Here is an 18,278-nt window from a genome sequence, read left to right as displayed (position 1 = left end):
AGAAAATCTAGTCAGCGTGGACGAATTGAACCAATGGGTCTGTTTCTGTGCTGTACCATCTCAATGGCTTTAAAACCATCCTCCTCACAGTTATGAAGAAAATTTAACCAGCAAAATGAGCGAATGTTTGAATTTAAAACGTACTGTACTATTAATTTTTTCGGGAGCGGTGAGGATAGAGGGAGGAGAGGAGCAGGGGCTGCTGAGAGGAAGTTTCCCAGTTAAAAGGGGCTTACTTCAAGAGTCAGGCCTGCGTTTTGTTCTGGGGGAGTGAGGAGAGAGGGAGGAGAAGAGCGTGGGCTGCCGGGAGGTAAGTTTCCCACTTGAAAGGGACTTACCTTGAGAGTCGGGCCTGCATTTTTTCCAGAGTAGCAAGAAAAGAGGAAGCAACAACTGGGGGCTGCCGGGAAGGTAAGCGAGTGCTTTAAAAACTTACCTCTTGAATACAGAGCACATGCTGAGCAGAGCGGACACAGGACTGCTGGGTAAGTGTAGTAATATGTTTAGGCGATTGTGTTACCTGAAACACTACTTAGATAGTGTATCCCACCCATCCTCTTCCTCTAATCAAAAAAAAAGTTTCTGTGTGCTGGATTGGGAAGGTAACGAATCTTATTTAATTCTTTATTTTTTGGTGGTCTCTTTGGGAATTTCGAATAGTGGGAATGACAGTTAGGGCTGTTGAATGTTCCTCCTGCAGAATGTGGGAGGTAACGGTCACCACTAGTGTCCCTTCTAACTTAATCTGCAGTAAGTGCACTCAACTGTAGCTCCTTGAGAACCACGTTAGGGAACTGGAGCTGGATGAACTTCGGATCATTTGAGAGGAGTTACAGGGAGGTAGTCACATCTCAGATACAAGAAAAAGGCAGATGGGTTACAGTCTTGGGACAGAAAGGGAACTGGCAAGCAGTGCAGGGATCCCCTGTGGCTGTTCCCCTCAATAACAAGTATACTGTTTTGGATACTGTTAGAGGGCATCACTTACCAGGTCTCTGGCACAGAGTCTGCCCTTGTTGCTCAGAAGGGAGAGGGGAGAGGAGCAGAGCATTAGTGATTGGGGACTCCATAGTTAGGGGGACAGATAGGACATTCTGTGCGATCGAAAGAGACTCGCGGTTGGTGTGTTGCCTCCCAAGTGCCAGGGTTAATGACGTATTGGATCGTGTTTCCAGGATCCTTGAGGGGGAGGGGGAGTAGCCTCAAGTCGTGGTCCATGTAGGCATCAACGACACAGGTAGGAAAAGGGACGGGGATTTAGGCAGAAATTCAAGGAACTAAGGTGGAAGCTTAGAGCTAGAACAAACAGTTGTTATCTCTGGTTTATTACCTGTGTCATATGCTAGCAAGGTGAGGAGTAAGGAGAGAGAAGAGTTGAACACTTGGCTGCCGGGAGGGAGGGTTTCAGATACCTGGATAATTGGGGCTCATTCTGGGGTAGGTGGGACCTCTACAGACTGAACCAGAGGGGTACCAATATCCAGGGGAGAGGTTGGTAATGCTCTTAAGGAGAAATTGGTAATACTCTTAGGGAGGGTTTAAATTAATTCAGCAGGGTGGATGGGAATCTAAATTGTAGTTCCAGTGTCCAGGATGTAGAGTGTAGTAGGGTAAGAAATATGGTTTCAAGTCGCAAGGGTGCACCAGCCAACAGAAAGGTGGTTTGAAGTGTGTCTACTTTAATGCCTAGAGCATTTGGAATAAGGTGGGTGAACTTGCAGCATGGGTTGGTACCTGGGACTTCGATGTTGTGGCCATTTCAGAGACATGGATAGAGCAGAGACAGGACTGGTTGTTGCAGATTCTGGGATTTACATGTTTCAGTAAGAACAGGAAAGATGGTAAAAGGTGGAGGTGGTGTAGCATTGTTAGTCAAGGGTAGTATTATGGTAGCAGAAAGGAAATTTGAGGACTTGTCTACTGAGGTTAAGAATGGGAAAGACGAGGTCACCCTATTGGGAGTTTTCGATAGGCCTCTGAATAGTTCCAGAGGTGCTGAGGAAAGGATTGCAAAGGTGATTCTGGATAAGAGCAATAGTAGCAGGGTAGTTGATTAGGGGGACTTTAACTTTCCGAATGTTGACTGGAAATACTTCAGATGGGTCAGTTTTTGTCCAATGTGTGCAGGAGGATTTCCTGAACACAGAATGTAGACAGGCTAACAAGATGCGAGGCCACATTAGATTTGGTCTTGGGTAATGAACCTGTTGAGCACTTTGGTGATTACCACAATTTGGTAATGTTCACTTAAGCGATGGAAAGGGATAAATATATACTGCAGGGCGAGGGTTATAGCTGGGTGAAAGGCAATTCTGATGCGATTAGACAATTTTTAGGATGCATAGTAAGGGGAAGGAAACTGCAGGGGATGGACACAATTGAAATGTGGAGCTTGTTCAAGGAACAGCTACTATGTGTCCTTGATAAGTGTGTACCTGTCAGGCAGGGAGGAAGTGGTTGAGCGAGGGAACCATGGTTTATTAAAGAAGTTGAATCCCATGTCAAGAGGAAGAAGAATCTTATGTTAGGATTTGACGTGAAGGCTCAGTTAGGATGCTTGAGAGTTACAAGCTAACCAGGAAAGACCTAAAGTGAGAACTAACAAGAGCCAGGAGGAGACATGAGAAGTTGTTGACAGATAGGATCAAGGAAAACCCTAAAGCTTTCTATAGGTATATCAGGAATAAAAGACTGACAAGAGTAAGATTAGGGCCAATCAAGGATAGTAGTGGGAAGTTGTGCGTGGAGTCCAAGGAGATAGGAGAAGCGCTAAATGAATATTTTTCGTCAGTATTCACATTGAGAAAAGATGATGTTGAGGAGAATACTGAGATACAGCTATTAGACTAGACTGAATTGAGGTTCACAAGATGGAGGTGTTAGCAATTCTGGAAAATAGATAAGTCTCCTGTGCTGGATTTATCTTAGGATTCTCTGGGAAGCCAGGGAGGAGATTGCAGAGCCTTTGACGCTTTGGTCTTTACATCGTCATTGTCCACAGGAATAGTGCCAGAAGATTGGAGGATAGCAAATGTTGTCCCCTTATTCAAGAAGGGGAGTAGGGATAGACCAGTGTTCCTTACTTCAGTTGTGGGTAAAGTGTTGGAAAAGGCTATAAAAGGCAGGATTTATAATCATATTGAAAGGAATAAGTTGATTAGGCATAGTCAACACAGTTTTGTGAAGGGTAGGTCATGCCTCACAAACCTTAAGAGTTCTTTGGGAAAGTGACCAAACAGGTGGATGAAGGTAAAGTGGTTGATGTGGCGTATATGGATTTCCGTAAGGCGTTTGATAAGGTTCCCCACAGTAGTTTATCGCACAAAATACAGAGGCATGGGATTGAGGGTCATCTAGCAGTTTGGATCAGAAATTGGCTAGCTGAAGGACACAGAGGGTGGTGGTTGATGGGAAATGTTCATCCTGAAGTTCAGTCACTAGTCATGTAGCGCAAGGATCTGTTTTGGGATCATTGCTGTTTGTCATTTTTATAACTGATCTGGATGAGGGTGTAGAAGGATGGGTTAGTAAATTTGCTAATGACACTAAGGTCGGTGTTGTTGTGGACAGAGCAGAATGATGTTGCAGGTTACAGAGGGACATAGATAAACTGTAGAACTGGGCTGAGAGGTGGCAAATGAAGTTTATTATGGAAACGCGTGAGGTGATTCACTTTGGAAGGAGCAACAGAAATAAAGAATACTGGGCTAACGGTAAGATTCTTGGTAGTGTAGATGAGCATATGGTGTCCATGTACATAGATTCCTGAAAGTTGCCATCCAGGTTGATAGTGTCCGAAACGTCGAATCTCCTGTTCCTTGGATGCTGCCTGACCTGCTGCGCTTTTCCAGCAACACATTTTCAGCTCTGATCTCCAGCATCTGCAGACCTCACTTTCTCATCCAGGTTGATAGGGTTGTTAAGAAGGCATACGGTGTGTTAGCCTTTATTGGGAGTGGGATTGCGTTTCGGAGCACGAGGTCATGTTGCAGCTTTATAAAACTCTGGTGCAGTCACACCTGGAGTATTGTGTACAGTTCTGGTCATCGAATTAGAGGATGGATTTGGAAGCTTTGGAAAGGATTCAAAGGAGATTTACTGGGATGTTGCCTGGTATGAGGGAAGGCTGAGGGACTTGAGGCTGTTTTTGTTAAAGAAGGTTGAGAGGTGACTTAATTGAGACATATAAGATAATCAAGGGTTAGATAGAGTGGACAGTCAGAGCCTTTTTCCTCAGATGGTGATGGCTAGCGTGAGGGGACATCGTTTTTAATTGAGGGATGATAGGTACAGGAGAGATGTCAGAGTTAGTTTCTTTACTCTGAATAGTAGAGGCATAGAACGCCTTGCCTGCAACAGTAGTAGACTCGCTAACTTTTAGGGCATTTAAATGGTCACTGGATAAACATATAGATGAAAATGGAATAGTGTAGGATAAGTAGGCTCTAGATTGGTTCCACAGGTCAGCGCAACATCGAGGGCCAAAGGGCCTGTACTGCGCTGTAATGTTCTAATCCAATTTGAATCTGTATTTGTGAAGTTTGGTTCTAAGCTGTAAAACTTTTCATTTTACTTTATATTGAATTATAATATTTTCACACAAGACATTTGCTGTTTCTGTTTAAATTTCAATTGCCTTGCATCTTGACTTAATTGCCATACAACTGGTCTTTTCTCTTCATTCGTTCATGGGAGCATTATTGGGTAAAGTAGGCCAGCATTTTTGCCAATCTCTAATTGCCCTTGAGAAGGTGATGATGAGCTGCCATGTTGAACTGCTGCTGTCCATGGGTGTAGGGACACCCACAGTGCTGTTGGGGAAGGAGTTACAGGATCTTGGCCCAACAATGATGAAGGAGCAACAATATAGTTCTTAAGTCAAGATGCTGAGTGGTTCAGCAGGGGAACGTGCAAGTGATGGTGTTCCCATGTATCTGCTGCCCCTTCCTTTTCTAGGTGGTAGAGGACATGGGCTTGGGAAGTGTCACCTTTGGGGTATTGATGAACTGTTGCAGTGCATTTGTACTGTTGATGGTGGAGGGAGTAAACATTGCAGGTGTTAGGTGGGGTGCCAGTCAAGCTTCGAGTGTTGTTGGAGCTGCAATGAACCTGGCAAGTGGAGCATGTTGGATCACACACCTGAGTTATGTATTGTAGAGGAGTCAGGAGGTAAGTTACTCATTGCAGAATTCCAAGCCTCTGACCTGCCCATTTAAGTGGCTGGTCAAGGTCAGTTTATGGTCCGTGGTAACCCCTAAAATATTGATGATGAGTACTTGTCCTTAAATTTATTATTTAACTGTGAGTATAGAGGACCTGCTGTCTGTTTGTCTCAGCTGCTCTGCTTGAATATAGGAATAGGAGGAGGCTATTTGGCCCATTGAGCCTGTCTACCAACCACTTACATCATGGTCAGTCTCTATCTAAACTCTATTTACTTGCTCTCACTAACCACATTTTACAAAATACTTTCAATCCCAAATTTGGAATTTTCTGTACAGAGTTTTAGAAGGGAGAGTTTCAGATTTCCACTATCTTCCATGTGGGGTGCTTCCATTTGAAGGAACACAAGTATAGGTTATACAGAACATCATTTAACCAGGATTATTGATATTTTCTGTCCTTAAAGTAGAATTGATAAAATAGCATGAGAAAATTGAACTGTTCATCACATTGAAGGATATTAAATTATGTTCTTTTACTACCCACGTGCTTAGTATTTTCAGGGTTTTATACGCAAATGCTAGTTTTTATTTTGTTTCCATTTGCAGCGATAAACGGATTGAAAATGCTGGGTATTTCTCATGATGCAGTGGTGTTCCTAATCGAACAGCTTTATGGAGCCAAGCGCTGCAAAAATTACAGCTTCAAGTTTCACAAACATCAGGAAGTGGACGAGCTTCCTATCAACCCCCACGGATCAGCAAGAGCCGAAATACACCAAAGGTAAAACCCTAGCGTAGAAATTTGTACTTAAGCTGTTCACTGTTGCACTGAGCTGATTATAGTTAGCAAAGTGACTTCATGTTGCAGTTGAGTGATCAGGATTTACATTAGCTACAAATAAAGTCATCAACAAGATATCATTAGGCAAAAAAAATTTAGAATGGTAAGGTGGAGTTTGCTTCCCAACAAGAGTTTCAGATTTGAGAGAGAGAACATGATTACCTGGCACATACAGGACACCCTGAAAGTCTGAACTGGATTTTCTTTCTCTCAACGTCAGAATCATAGATGAAGGACTGGACTCATCGGCAGAATTACCACAAAGCAGGAAATGGGAAATCCTCTAGGGATTATGCCAATTCTGCCTTTGTAAACTTTTGAAGAGAAAGAGACTGTTGAGAACCCAAGACATTTAAAGTTTTTGAGGTCCTGGAGTAGAGTTGGGACAACATGGTTATTGTTGATTTTAATGAAGTGAGAATGGAAGTTTCATGGTGTAGGACACTCCCAGGGTTAACAACAGAGAAAAGAAATAACAATGTGATCGTCAGTCTTCCAAAGCACTAGTTATAAGATTGAGTGAAGCAAGATAAATATGCATTAAATATCGCACTTATCACATGACAATAGTACTTCCAAGAAGATCCATAGTATATTACTTTATCTTTATTCATGCAGGAAGTCAGCATTTGATATGTTCAATTTTTTGGCTTCAAAACATCGGCAGCCACCAGACTATTGTCCCAATGAAGAGGAGGAAGAGGAGGTGCAGCTTAAATCAGCACGGTAGGCTTCAGTTAATCATAAGCACATATCCAACTTGTTATATGTTAATATTTAAAAGTTATTGTGAATCAAAATCAATGACTGAATTATACATTTCCCAAATACAGAAATCTAAGTCTTTATCCAGAGGTGTGTAAATTTGTAAACAGGTATGTGATTAATCAGTTTTTTTAGGTAAGGATATCAAGAAATATATACTGTGGTCATTAAATAAATTGAGATACAGCTTACTTACGGGAGTGAAGAGAAAGGCCTTTGAGGGATGAATGGCTTCCTTTTCCTACCAGTGGACCAGTATCTTAAAAAGAGCAGAGTCATTTTAGATGTTAAACCTTGGCTCCAGTTTTTGTAAACGAAAACAAAGATTCTTTGAAAGTACGATCTATATCTCATGGTGGGGCTCAATGCATCAAGAAAACGATATGTTGTAGCAGGTGGTTTTCTTCTTTGCACTGCCTCGGACAATTTATACCCAAAATACTGATACTGGAGCAGCTATCATATATATAGTGGAATTATGGTCACTTGCACAATATGCCATGCCAGATTACTTGTCCTGTCAATAATGCGAGAAGTGAATTTTTTTTATGGTATTCATTATTTTTCACATGATGCGATATGTTTTTGAAATTCAGCTCGGCTTCTGTTATGTTAATGTGGGTATGAATAGCTTATTTCTTAAATGTTTTGTATTAAGTATGCCATTCATAAAATGTATCCCATAATTTGTTTTTACTGGTGCTCAAAGGTAAATGTAAGATTATTTGACTATGTTTCAGAAGATAATTTGTACATAAAAATACTTACTTGAAGTAAAAATCAAATTGAGATAAATACTATTTTGTCACTGTCAGTGAACTGAAGAAATACATTTGAAGAGAGGTTGATGTTTATAATGTAAATATCCTGGAAAAATTTATAATGAACTGGTAGCATTGCAGTAACTTCTTATTGTCTTTGACCTTGTAGGCGGGCAACTAGCATGGACCTCCCAATGGCCATGCGATTCAGGCACTTGAAAAAGACTTCAAAAGAAGCAGTTGGTGTCTACCGGTAAGAGAAAATGAATTCTACATAGTGTGCACTGTGTATAAAGGTGTGTTAAGCTGCTAGTGGAATAGTGAATGGAATTGCTCCATTACATTATGTTAGTGTCAACTTATCACAAATTTATAGTTTGTGCTGTTGGAGTTACTTTGATATATTACAGCGCACAAAATGAGGATTTTTAAAATTAAGCTTTCTGTAAGACCGTCAAACTTAGCTGAACCGATCATATTGTAGCTTCACAAAGACATGGTTTTGTACGGCCTGAGAACCTAATTCAATGGATACAGCATTTAACTGCATGTTACTTGAATGTGAAAAATAAGAGCCAAAGTAACTAAAGAAAAAGGAAGAGCGGGTTCATGTGGACAAATGATCATCTTTTGTATTGCAGGATTGTTCAACACTCAGGGCACTGTGCAAACATATTTGCAGCTGGTGCAAATCATTGAGAACAGCGTTATCTGTTTAGGATCTTGTTATGTATGTGCTGTCAGTTCCCAGCATATATTCTGATATCATTCTAGTGCTTTTCTTGATGATTATCCATTTAGTTGCTTATTGGAGAGCCTTCTGAGTAAAATCAAACTCATCTCGATTCTGACCATTTTAATTTCTGTTGAGGTCTGCCAGACTGGAAGCTACTAGAATGAACCTAAATTTGGATCCTTCACCAACCTCTCTGCAGCCCCCCCCCCCCCTCCAAAAAAAAACATCCTGAGGGATATTATTGTCCAGCCATAGAAACCTTGGCAACACAAGCATCTCAGGCTCAATTCTGGGGAGAATGACTGTACCCCCTGACAGTCCAATGTTAGCCTGTCATGTACAAGACACAACTCAGGGCATTGATAAGAACAGTCTCCATTTGGCTGAATGAGTGCAGCTCCAAAAACACTCAAGTTCAACACTATCCAGGACAAAACAAACCACCTGTTTGGCTCCCCATCCGGCACATTGAAGATTCAACCTACGATACAGGGCAGCGCTGGATACTATCTACAAGATACACTGTGATAATTCAGTAAGAGTCCACAGGCAGCACCTTAAAACCCATAACTTTTGCCACTTAGGAAGGCAAAGGCAGCAGATTCACTTGCACACTTGAAAGTTCCTGTCCGAGCCACATACCATCCTGGCTTGGTTGTAAATATAGAGGAATGACAGGAACATAATAGTCTGATACTGAAAGACTATGAAATCCACCATTCCTACTTAATCCTTTGATTGATTCTCTTTCTAGTTTCTCTTCCAATCCACTTTCAGGAACATTAATTTCCTGAATGCACGATTCCAATTTCCCTGATCATTCAGAATAACTTTAGATCTCTGAATGATACGTGCTCAAATCTACTTCAACTAACAGTTGAAATGAGTGTGATCTGAAATGGTGCCATTAAAATTTAACTGGATTTGCTAGCAGTATCAATAATCCCAGAATTTTATGGAAATAAACTGGAAGGAAAAGGTTTTCTGGCTTGTAGGGACTATTAAAAAAATTTAAATTGTGTTTTTTTTTAAATTATAGTTCGAGCTGGCTACCCTGAATCCTGAAATGAACTCATTTGTGGAAGTAAAATAAGACTGTAATTGACTATTTTAACACTTTAAAAGTTAGATGGCAATTTGAAAGGACACAAACTCGTAAAAGATGCAACCAGGCTTGAAACAGATAGTGAGCAAGAGGCAGTTGATCCTGAATGATTACTTTCTTCCAAGCAGTTCACTGTGCCTATCTGTCAATAACTTGTCTAGAATTAATGACTGGTACCAGTAAGCTGGAAGTCACAGACTCAAAGTGCTTAACCAAATAAAATCCCTATGGAGTAAATAATATTTATGGACCATTAATCTTCAGTCCCATTTAAAATCATGAGATTGATTTATCGTCTACTTTATTCCTGGTATTGATACAATAATGGCATATTAAACAGCAGTTAACTTGGATTTAGAAAGGAAATATCCTGATTGACTAACCCTGGTTGGCCTTTTTCATTTGAGAAGTTGGTGTGGCATACCCACAGCTTCAAAAAACATTTGGCAAATTTCATATCGCTGGTAACTACTTAAGGTGGTGAGTCAGGATATCCCTTAAGAAAAGATGATGCATTGTTTGAAGAGTAGGAAATAGCAGTCATTCTCATGAGTTACATCAGAGCCACGGTGTACCTCCTGAGACTGGCTTGCATTGATTTGCACACAGAAATTCCATGTAAATTTGTTAGATTTCAAAATGTTGCCAGACTAGGAGGAGGTTGATATTGAAGAATCAGCTCTGAAAATATGAAGTTATATGAATAAATAGGTAAGTGGGCAAAGCTATGTGAAATTTAATATAATCCAGGTAAGTGTATAGTCCAGCTTGTTCAAGACGGAAAATAGACATCATGCATGTCATTGAAATAGTTATACGTTATTTTCTTTGTTTTCACTCATGGGACATGGACTTCACTGACTGACCAGCATTTATTGCCCGTCCCTAGTTGCCCTTGAGAAGGTGATGGTGGTGAGCTGTTTTCTTGGAGCACAGCAGTCCATGTGCTGTAGGTAGTCCCACAAAGCCATTAGTGAGGGAATTCCAGCATTTTGATGCAGCAACTGTGAAGAAATGGCGATACATTTCTAAGAGTAAAAAATGAGGTCTGCAGATGCTGGAGATCACAGCTGAAAATGTGTTGCTGGTCAAAGCACAGCAGGCCAGGCAGCATCTCAGGAATAGGGAATTCGACGTTTCGAGCATAAGCCCTTCATCAGGAATGCAAACTTGTCAGATGGAATTTAATGTGAGGTTCCATTTCCTCTCATCAGAGCACACAGACACAAGGAGAATGTGCAAACTCTACACAGAGAGTCGCCCTAGGTAGGAATTGAACCCGGGTCCCTGGCGCTGTGAGGCAGCTGTGCTAACCACTGAGCCACCGTGCCACTAAACTTGTCAGATGGAATTTAATGTGAAGGGCTTATGCTCGAAACGTCGAATTCCCTATTCCTGCGATACATTTCTAAGTCAGGATGGTGAGTAGCTTGGAGGAGAACTTGAAGGTGGTGGTGTTCCCATGTATCTGTGTGCTTGTCCTTCAAGATGACAGTAATCATAGGTTTGGTAGGTACTGTCTGAGGATTTTTGGTGAATTTCTGCGGTACATCTTGTAGTTAGTACATACCGCTGCTACTGAGCGTTGACGGTGGAGGGAGTGGATGCTTGTGGATTTGGTACCAATCAAGCTGGCTGCTTTGTCGTGAATGGTGTGAAGCTTCTTGACTGTTGGTGGAGCTGTGTTCATCCAGGCATGATGTGGCAGTGCCGGTGTTCATCCAGGCATGATGTGGCAGTGCAGATGTTCATCCAGGCATGATGTGGCAGTGCAGATGTTCATCCAGGCATGATGTGGCAGTGCCGGTGTTCATCCAGGCATGATGTGGCAGTGCAGATGTTCATCCTGGCATGATGTGGCAGTGCCGGTGTTTATCCAGACAAGTGAAAGTAGTTCATTACATTCCTGACTTGTGCCTTGTAGATTTTGACTGGAGGCATGTTACTTGCTGTAGTATTCTTAGCTCTGACCTGATTTTGTAGCCACTGTATTTATTTAACAAGTCCAGTTGAGTTCTTGGTTAATGGCAACTCTACGGATGTTGATTAGTAGAGGATTCAATGATGGTTACTTCATTGAATGTCGGAGACAGTGGTTAAATCGCCTCTAGTAAGAGGTGTTCATTTGTGTGCTACAATTAGTATTTGCCACTCATCACCCCAGATCTTTTTGCATTTGAACATGGATAGCTTTATTATTTGAGGAGTCACAAATGGTGGTCAACATTGTGCAATCATCGGTAAACATTGTGCGTGCTTTACAGGAAACTTAGTCGACAGGACACTCAACATGCCACCCACTTTCAGACCAACAATTAACAAAGCAAATTAAATGCTGCAATAATTAATCAAAAGTCCGGAATTAAGAGTCTAATGATGACCACGAATCCATTTTGATTGTCGGAAAAACCCATCAGGATCACTAATGTTCTTTAGGGGAAGAAACTGGTATCCTTAGTTGGTCTGGCCTGTATGTGACACCAGTCCCGTAACAATGTGGTTGACTCTTAACTGTCTCCTGGGCAATTATGGATGGGCAGTAAATGCTGACCGAGCCAGTGGTGCACTCATCCTGTGAATGAATTTTTAAAAAGTCAAAGGAGGTCTTACTCGAACTGTATTTTGCATGCATCAGACTGTGCCATGAGTTCTGTGTACAGTTTTTTGTCAAGCTATCACACAGAAGACAATCAACACCGGAGGCAGTCAGAGGAGAGCAACATGGTTGATGCCTGTAGTGTCAGAGGTATGAAAAAAGATTGGTGATGTACTAGGCTTTGAGCTTTGAAAGGATTAAACTAAGGTGCTGTTAGATGTACAAAGAAAGTATGAAAAATAAATTTGTAAAATTAATTTGAGAGAGCGGGATGGGTTTTAAAAGTTCAAACTAACAAAGTTTCCGTATCGAAGGTTAAAGTTAGTGCTGATTCCATGAAGCTCAGCTTGGCACTAAAACTGCCATTCGGAAATTAATTTATGGGTTGAATAACTGAGACGTGACCTGTGGAATTCCTGGAGAAATTATTGAATGCTCCAGTTGGGCAAGCTGGGGTTTGGATGGATGAAGCTAAATTGACTGAATGGCCTTACTCTGTAATTACCCTGTAATCTCCCACCTGATTCAACTAACGTCAACGCCTTTGAGCTGAGAAACAAAACATAAGCAGTATCCTTGCTGTTGATCGCTGTTCACCAAACCTCACTGGAAGTGTTTATGTGAATGTTAATTGAGGATTGGATTGAGCCCAACTGTGACACACTGATGATTGAATGACCTCTCAGCATTTGTTGTTTGGATTAGCACGTACAAAGAATGGCCATTCACACAGATCAATATACCTGGGTCAATCCACTGGTATGTTAATACAGTTCAAGCCGTTTGGCAAGATTTAAACCAAGACATGTATCTTGTCTTTTGAGGAGAAGTGTTTACTCAGTCCTAGTCCTCTCATCCCACATCCAGTGTAACAGCTGCTCCCTATTTATGTGTTCAGACAATTAACAGCCACCAGGGTCCTCTGTGGCACAGTGATAATGTCCCTCCTTTTGGACTGACAGGTCTGGGTTCAAGTCCCAGCTGTTTTAGAGGTATGTAATAGTATCTCTGAACAAGGTGATTTGGGGTGGGGGGGGGGGCGGTGGCGGGAAGGGAACCCGACCATTCTTAATCTTAAATAAACACATTAAGGAACCTTAAAGCTAGCAAGGTTTAAGCTACTAACTAAGTACCTTCCAGAAAAGACAGGAGGAATCGGAAAGCAAGAAGCTTAGAATTCTTTTCTCTGGGGATAAATCAGTAAACTGTTCAAATCCAGTAGTACAAAGTGCTTCCTCCTTTTATCAATGTGAGAAATTTTTCAGTTTCTTAAATGCTATTGTATTAGTTCATCCATTCAAAATCATTCTGATATTCGAAATAAACCTTTTTAAAATCTCCATACTCTGTGTAAATGTATTCAATCTGCAGGCTGATGTGCTGCTTCTGAACAAGTGTCCATGATGTGAGCAAGACCAGGGTACTACAGTGGAACAGTTGTACCTCAGCAAGAGGTTTTATAGTGCCTTCAACATCATAAATTGTTCCACGGTGCTTTACATAAGCATTGTCGTGCAAGTTTTAGTAGGTTTGCGGAGAGGTTTCAGGAGGAAGATTTTTTCTTTTGGGTCTAGGCACTGAAGACAGGGCGAGCAGTGGTGGAGTGATTAAAATGGGGTTGTTCGGAAGACCAGAATTGGAGGAGTGCAGATATCTTAGGAGGGTTGTAGGGTTGGTGCATGGCTGAATGCAAATAGAAGAAATTTAAAATGGAGTTGCCTCCTAACTGGGAGCCAGTATGGAAACCATGTTGATAAGTAGCTGTAAGATGATATGAGTTGGAACATGGGCATTAGAGTTCTGGATGATCTCCTGTTTATAAATGGTTAAACTTGGGAAACTGACCCAAGAATGTGGTCAAGCAGCTGAACTCCAAACAATGTAATCAGGTTAGAGGGAGAAGTTGAGAACGTTCGTGGTATCAGTTTGCTGTGCACTTTTAATAAGTACTGAGACTCTGTGTTTATGCAGAATTTAAACTGTCAGTTGGAGCAAAGTATCTCATTTAAGCAACTGACTAACTTATTGAGTTGGCTGGGAAGGGATTGGAGTTTTAATTATCATACAGTGGAATTTTACTTAGCCAAGAGTAAAACTGACATGATGCCATGAGTTTAGTGTTCATAATGAATGATTTTGTGCTCTTTCTTCTTCCTTTCCACCCTTCCCGTCTTTGTAACTGCTGTAGGTCACCAATCCATGGACGAGGCCTTTTCTGTAAGCGAAACATTGATGCAGGTGAGATGGTCATCGAATATTCGGGTAATGTCATTCGATCTGTCCTCACAGACAAACGAGAGAAATATTATGACAGCAAGGTGAGTTTCTAGTGCAGGTTTACGCTAGATAATAACCACAGGTGCTGGGATAGCCATCGTGGGAATCACTGATGTTATTTCTCCGCCGTTTAATGAACCCTTTCTGAAATAACGCTGTCTTTATGGCATCAGCGACGCACCGCCTTCCTTGTGAAATAAAACAGCTTATCTGCTTGTGTTGTTTAACTTGCAGCAACTTTGCAGTTCATTTTAAAAATTGGTTTGTGTGCGAGCTTTTTTGGCTGTTGTATGTTCAGTGTACGCATTGTGGGGGATGATCAAGTTGGTTGTGGAACTGTTTCAAAACTTGGGCAGTTAAGTGCCTTTATTTTGTACGTTGGACAACTTGCTGTGAAATTTGTATTTGATTAACAACAGTTTAAATGGAGAATGTTGTTAGAATTTGTTGCATCCTCATACTCCAATTATACCTGGATATGCTGTTTTGCCACTGAAACAGCAGAGTGAGCTGTCAGGCTGTTGTATGTTAGAGCACCTTGTAACAATATTTTCCACTCGGACCTGACTGCTGCCAATTGCAAATACTTATCAAGTTGCCAGTCTTCATGGAACGTTGTTTATTTTAATCAGATTTTTCAACCCCTCCATCTATTAATTACAAATTGTCTTTTATATAGTGCCACCTTTGACATTTTCTCTGGACACTTTGCAGACAATGATTTTGATAAAAACTGTCTCTCAACTCAGTGAGGAATACCACCGGCTCAAAGTCTTGTGTCTGAGGCATGTTTGACACTTCCTGCATCTTGCTTAAAAATAACTAATGCTTTAAAGTATATAAAGCGAGATTGAAAAGCTAGCCTCTTCCTAGTTTTTCTGGCATTAATCTCAAGGCCAGAAGCAGCAGAATTCATAAGCAGTTGTCAATCTGTACAGACCTTACCCAGCAGTCAGCCTCATGTGCCTGATGAGACATCTCTCTCATAGAAACTATCTGATCAAGTACCTTAGGAGGACATACTAGCTTAAACAGCATAAGTTTTAGCAGCAAAACATCTTAGTGATCCAGACCTTGGGATACCTGTGAGTAATACTGCAGATCAATTAGCTATGCATTCTCTTCAACTCTTGCTCCTGTATTTGTTGAATAAAATTTTACTTTAAAAATGCTTGGAATGCTTTTGCTTGCTTTTGTAGTTTTGCCTGCTTAATGGGAATGAAAATGAAATTGTATTTGCCTTATGATATCGTCTTATAACTGACTAATGTCACTGGTGAAGTGGGGGGGGTGGTTTAATGGGGTTTTCTGATTTGGAATGGAAGTGTATATTGTCAATCACTGAGATTAACATGATTTTCAAAACTGAAGTGATCCATATAGTCAGTTTGATCAGATTGTGTAACATTGACAAATTTGCCCAAAAACAGTATTTCATGAGAAACATTAATTCAGCATTTTGGTCACTTAAGCTAATGATGAGTTATGGTCCTTTCCTTTACCTCTTGGTTGATGTACGAATCATTTTTTGTTATTGGCTTGTTTTCTTCAGGTCTCCTAACATAGGCAGCGTGTTGTCCAAAATAACAATATTAATTTTTGCCCCAATTATATAACATTACAGACCATTTGACCCAACTGGGATATGTTGCTGTTAGTGCTTTACAAAGAACCCTCTCACCTAAGTCCAGAAGACATGAATGGAAGTAAGGCCATTTGGCTCCTCGAGTCCACTCCGCCATTCAATCATGGCTGATGGGCATTTCAACTCCACTTACCCGCATTCTCCCAGTAGCCCTTAATTCCTCGTGACATCAAATATCTATCAATCTCTGCCTTGAAGACATTCAGCGTCCCGGCCTCCACTGCACCCTGCGGCAATGAATTCCACAGGCCCACCACTCTCTGGCTGAAGAAATGTCTCCGCATTTCTGTTCCGAATTGACTCCCTCTAGTTTTAAGGCTGTGTCCACGGGTCCTAGTCTCCTCGCCTAACGGAAAAAATTTCCTAGCGTCCACCCTTTCCAAGCCATGTATTATCTTGTAAGTTTCTATTAAGTCTCCCCTTAATCTTCTAAACTCTAATGAATACAATTCCAGGATCCTCAGCCATTCCTCGTATGTTAGACCAACCATTCCAGGGATCATCTGTGTGAATCTCTGCTGGACACGTTCCAGGACCAATATGTCTTCCTGAGGTGTGGGGACCAAAACTGGACACAGTACTCCAAATGGGGCCTAACCAGAGCTTTATAAAGTCTCAGTAGCACAATGGTGCTTTTATATTCCAACCCTCTTGAGATAAGTGACCTCTTTTCATCTGACCTTCACAGCATAATCTAGTTTCTTCCTTTTTATTTCTGTTTACCTAGCTACCCGTTATACATATCTATCCTAGTTGCATAAACTACTGCTTCTGGTAGTGAGCTGCACATTAGAATTACTTTCAGCTGAGAGATTTCCCTTGAATTCCTAGATGGATTTGTTAATGACTACCATCTACTTAGAGCTCCTGAGTCTGGGCTCCCCACTCGTAGAAACATTTTTATTATATTCTTAATTATTTCCGATTGGAGGTGTCTGTCTCTTCTCTGTCTATCATGCATGCATGCACAAATTCTCTCTCCCTTCTGTTTTTTCTCACATGCTGTCTCTTCCCCATTGCAACCCCCGCCCACACCCCTAGCTTCTCTAGCCATGCCTTTTTGGAGAAAACACTCTTAGAACCTAACAGTATTGTACCAGAAAGTAATGGCATTTTCTAATGGCCTAATCAATTTTCTGCCTGTGAAGCCCCAGCCTGTTGATTGTCTCCTGATTGGTTACATCTCTCAATTCTAATAGTACCCTTGTGAATCTCCTCTGCACCTACTCCAGTGTCTCTGCATCCTTGTTCTAATGAATTTGACATCCCAGTGGATCAATAAGATTAAAGCTCTGTCGTACTGAACCAAATATAGACTTGTGGGTTTGGGTTTGGCTGAAACAACAGTGAGATGCCAGCCAGCTTCAAGACCCCCAGTCTATGACTAAGTGTCTGTCAGGGCCCCTGCTGCAGACCAAAGTAGAAAATGAACTGTTTGAACATTGTGAGAGCTGTCAAAATTGGCTGCAAAGCTTCTTTTGTTCATGTGCCTGACTGGTACTCATTATCCAGGCAAACCTGGGCAAGATAACCAAGGGCTACAAGGCCCTAAGGACTGTACTCCAGCAGGAGTTGGTATTTTTGGGAAGATACACTAATGTTAATTTATTAATATTTTTTCTACTCTTTCTCTTTTTCTTTGTATTAATAGGGGATCGGTTGTTACATGTTCCGTATTGATGATTATGAAGTTGTGGATGCCACGATGCACGGAAATGCAGCACGTTTCATCAACCACTCCTGTGAACCGAACTGCTACTCACGGGTGATAAATGTGGATGGACAGAAACACATAGTCATCTTCGCCGTGCGAAAGATCTACCGTGGTGAAGAACTCACATACGATTACAAGTTCCCAATCGAAGATGCCAGCAACAAACTGCCTTGTAACTGCGGAGCAAAGAAATGCAGGAAGTTCCTGAACTGAGGAAAAAATAAATTAACTGGTGAAAATAAAAACCCTCTTGAGGTGATTGATATGATTTTATGGGATCTCTGAAAGAAAAGACCTGGGATGGAAATGGTGGTGAAGTTGCTTTGCAATCTGCACTATGAAAATCTTGTTGGAGAAACAAATTAAACACTAGGATCATAGGATGGTTGGAGCACAGGTGGGGTTCATGCCGAATGATTAATGGCAAAAAATGCCATTCGCACACATTCATAGAGCTCATGGTATTAATGCAGACCTGGTAAAATAAATTGCTAAACAGTGTTGACTGCTGACCATTTCCAGATTTGCATGGCAGAATATTAATTGACTACAGCTCCATTTCCATCCTTAAATCATCCTGTTCCACATATGGAACTGAGTGAAATGAACTAGTGCTACCAACTTGCCAGTCAATTATGTAGCAAGGCAACGACAAAAACTGAAATTCAACTTG

The 18,278-nt window shown here is 41.2% G+C and overlaps 1 protein-coding gene across 5 annotated transcripts in view; it reads left to right on the top strand.

Annotated features, from left to right (window-relative positions):
• kmt2a (lysine (K)-specific methyltransferase 2A) overlaps window positions 1–17,850 on the top strand; it is a 148,321-nt gene extending 130,471 nt beyond the window's left edge. For 4 of the 5 annotated variants that reach the window (XM_060847052.1, XM_060847051.1, XM_060847050.1 and 1 more), the window contains exons 32-36: window positions 5,772–5,946; window positions 6,625–6,732; window positions 7,702–7,785; window positions 14,158–14,287; window positions 17,543–17,850. In XM_060847052.1, coding sequence (XP_060703035.1) covers window positions 5,772–5,946; window positions 6,625–6,732; window positions 7,702–7,785; window positions 14,158–14,287; window positions 17,543–17,818 — 773 coding nt within the window. In that variant the 3' untranslated portion in view covers window positions 17,819–17,850. The remainder of the gene's footprint in view (window positions 1–5,771; window positions 5,947–6,624; window positions 6,733–7,701; window positions 7,786–14,157; window positions 14,288–17,542) is intronic. The other variant, XM_060847053.1, reaches the window with a different exon arrangement.
• Window positions 17,851–18,278: the final 428 nt, after the last annotated feature.

The sequence above is a fragment of the Hemiscyllium ocellatum genome, chromosome 29, assembly GCF_020745735.1.
Source record: "Hemiscyllium ocellatum isolate sHemOce1 chromosome 29, sHemOce1.pat.X.cur, whole genome shotgun sequence".
Lineage (NCBI taxonomy): Eukaryota > Metazoa > Chordata > Chondrichthyes > Orectolobiformes > Hemiscylliidae > Hemiscyllium > Hemiscyllium ocellatum.
Note: the sequence above shows the minus strand (reverse complement) of the source record. Positions and strands in the feature narration are given on the sequence as shown.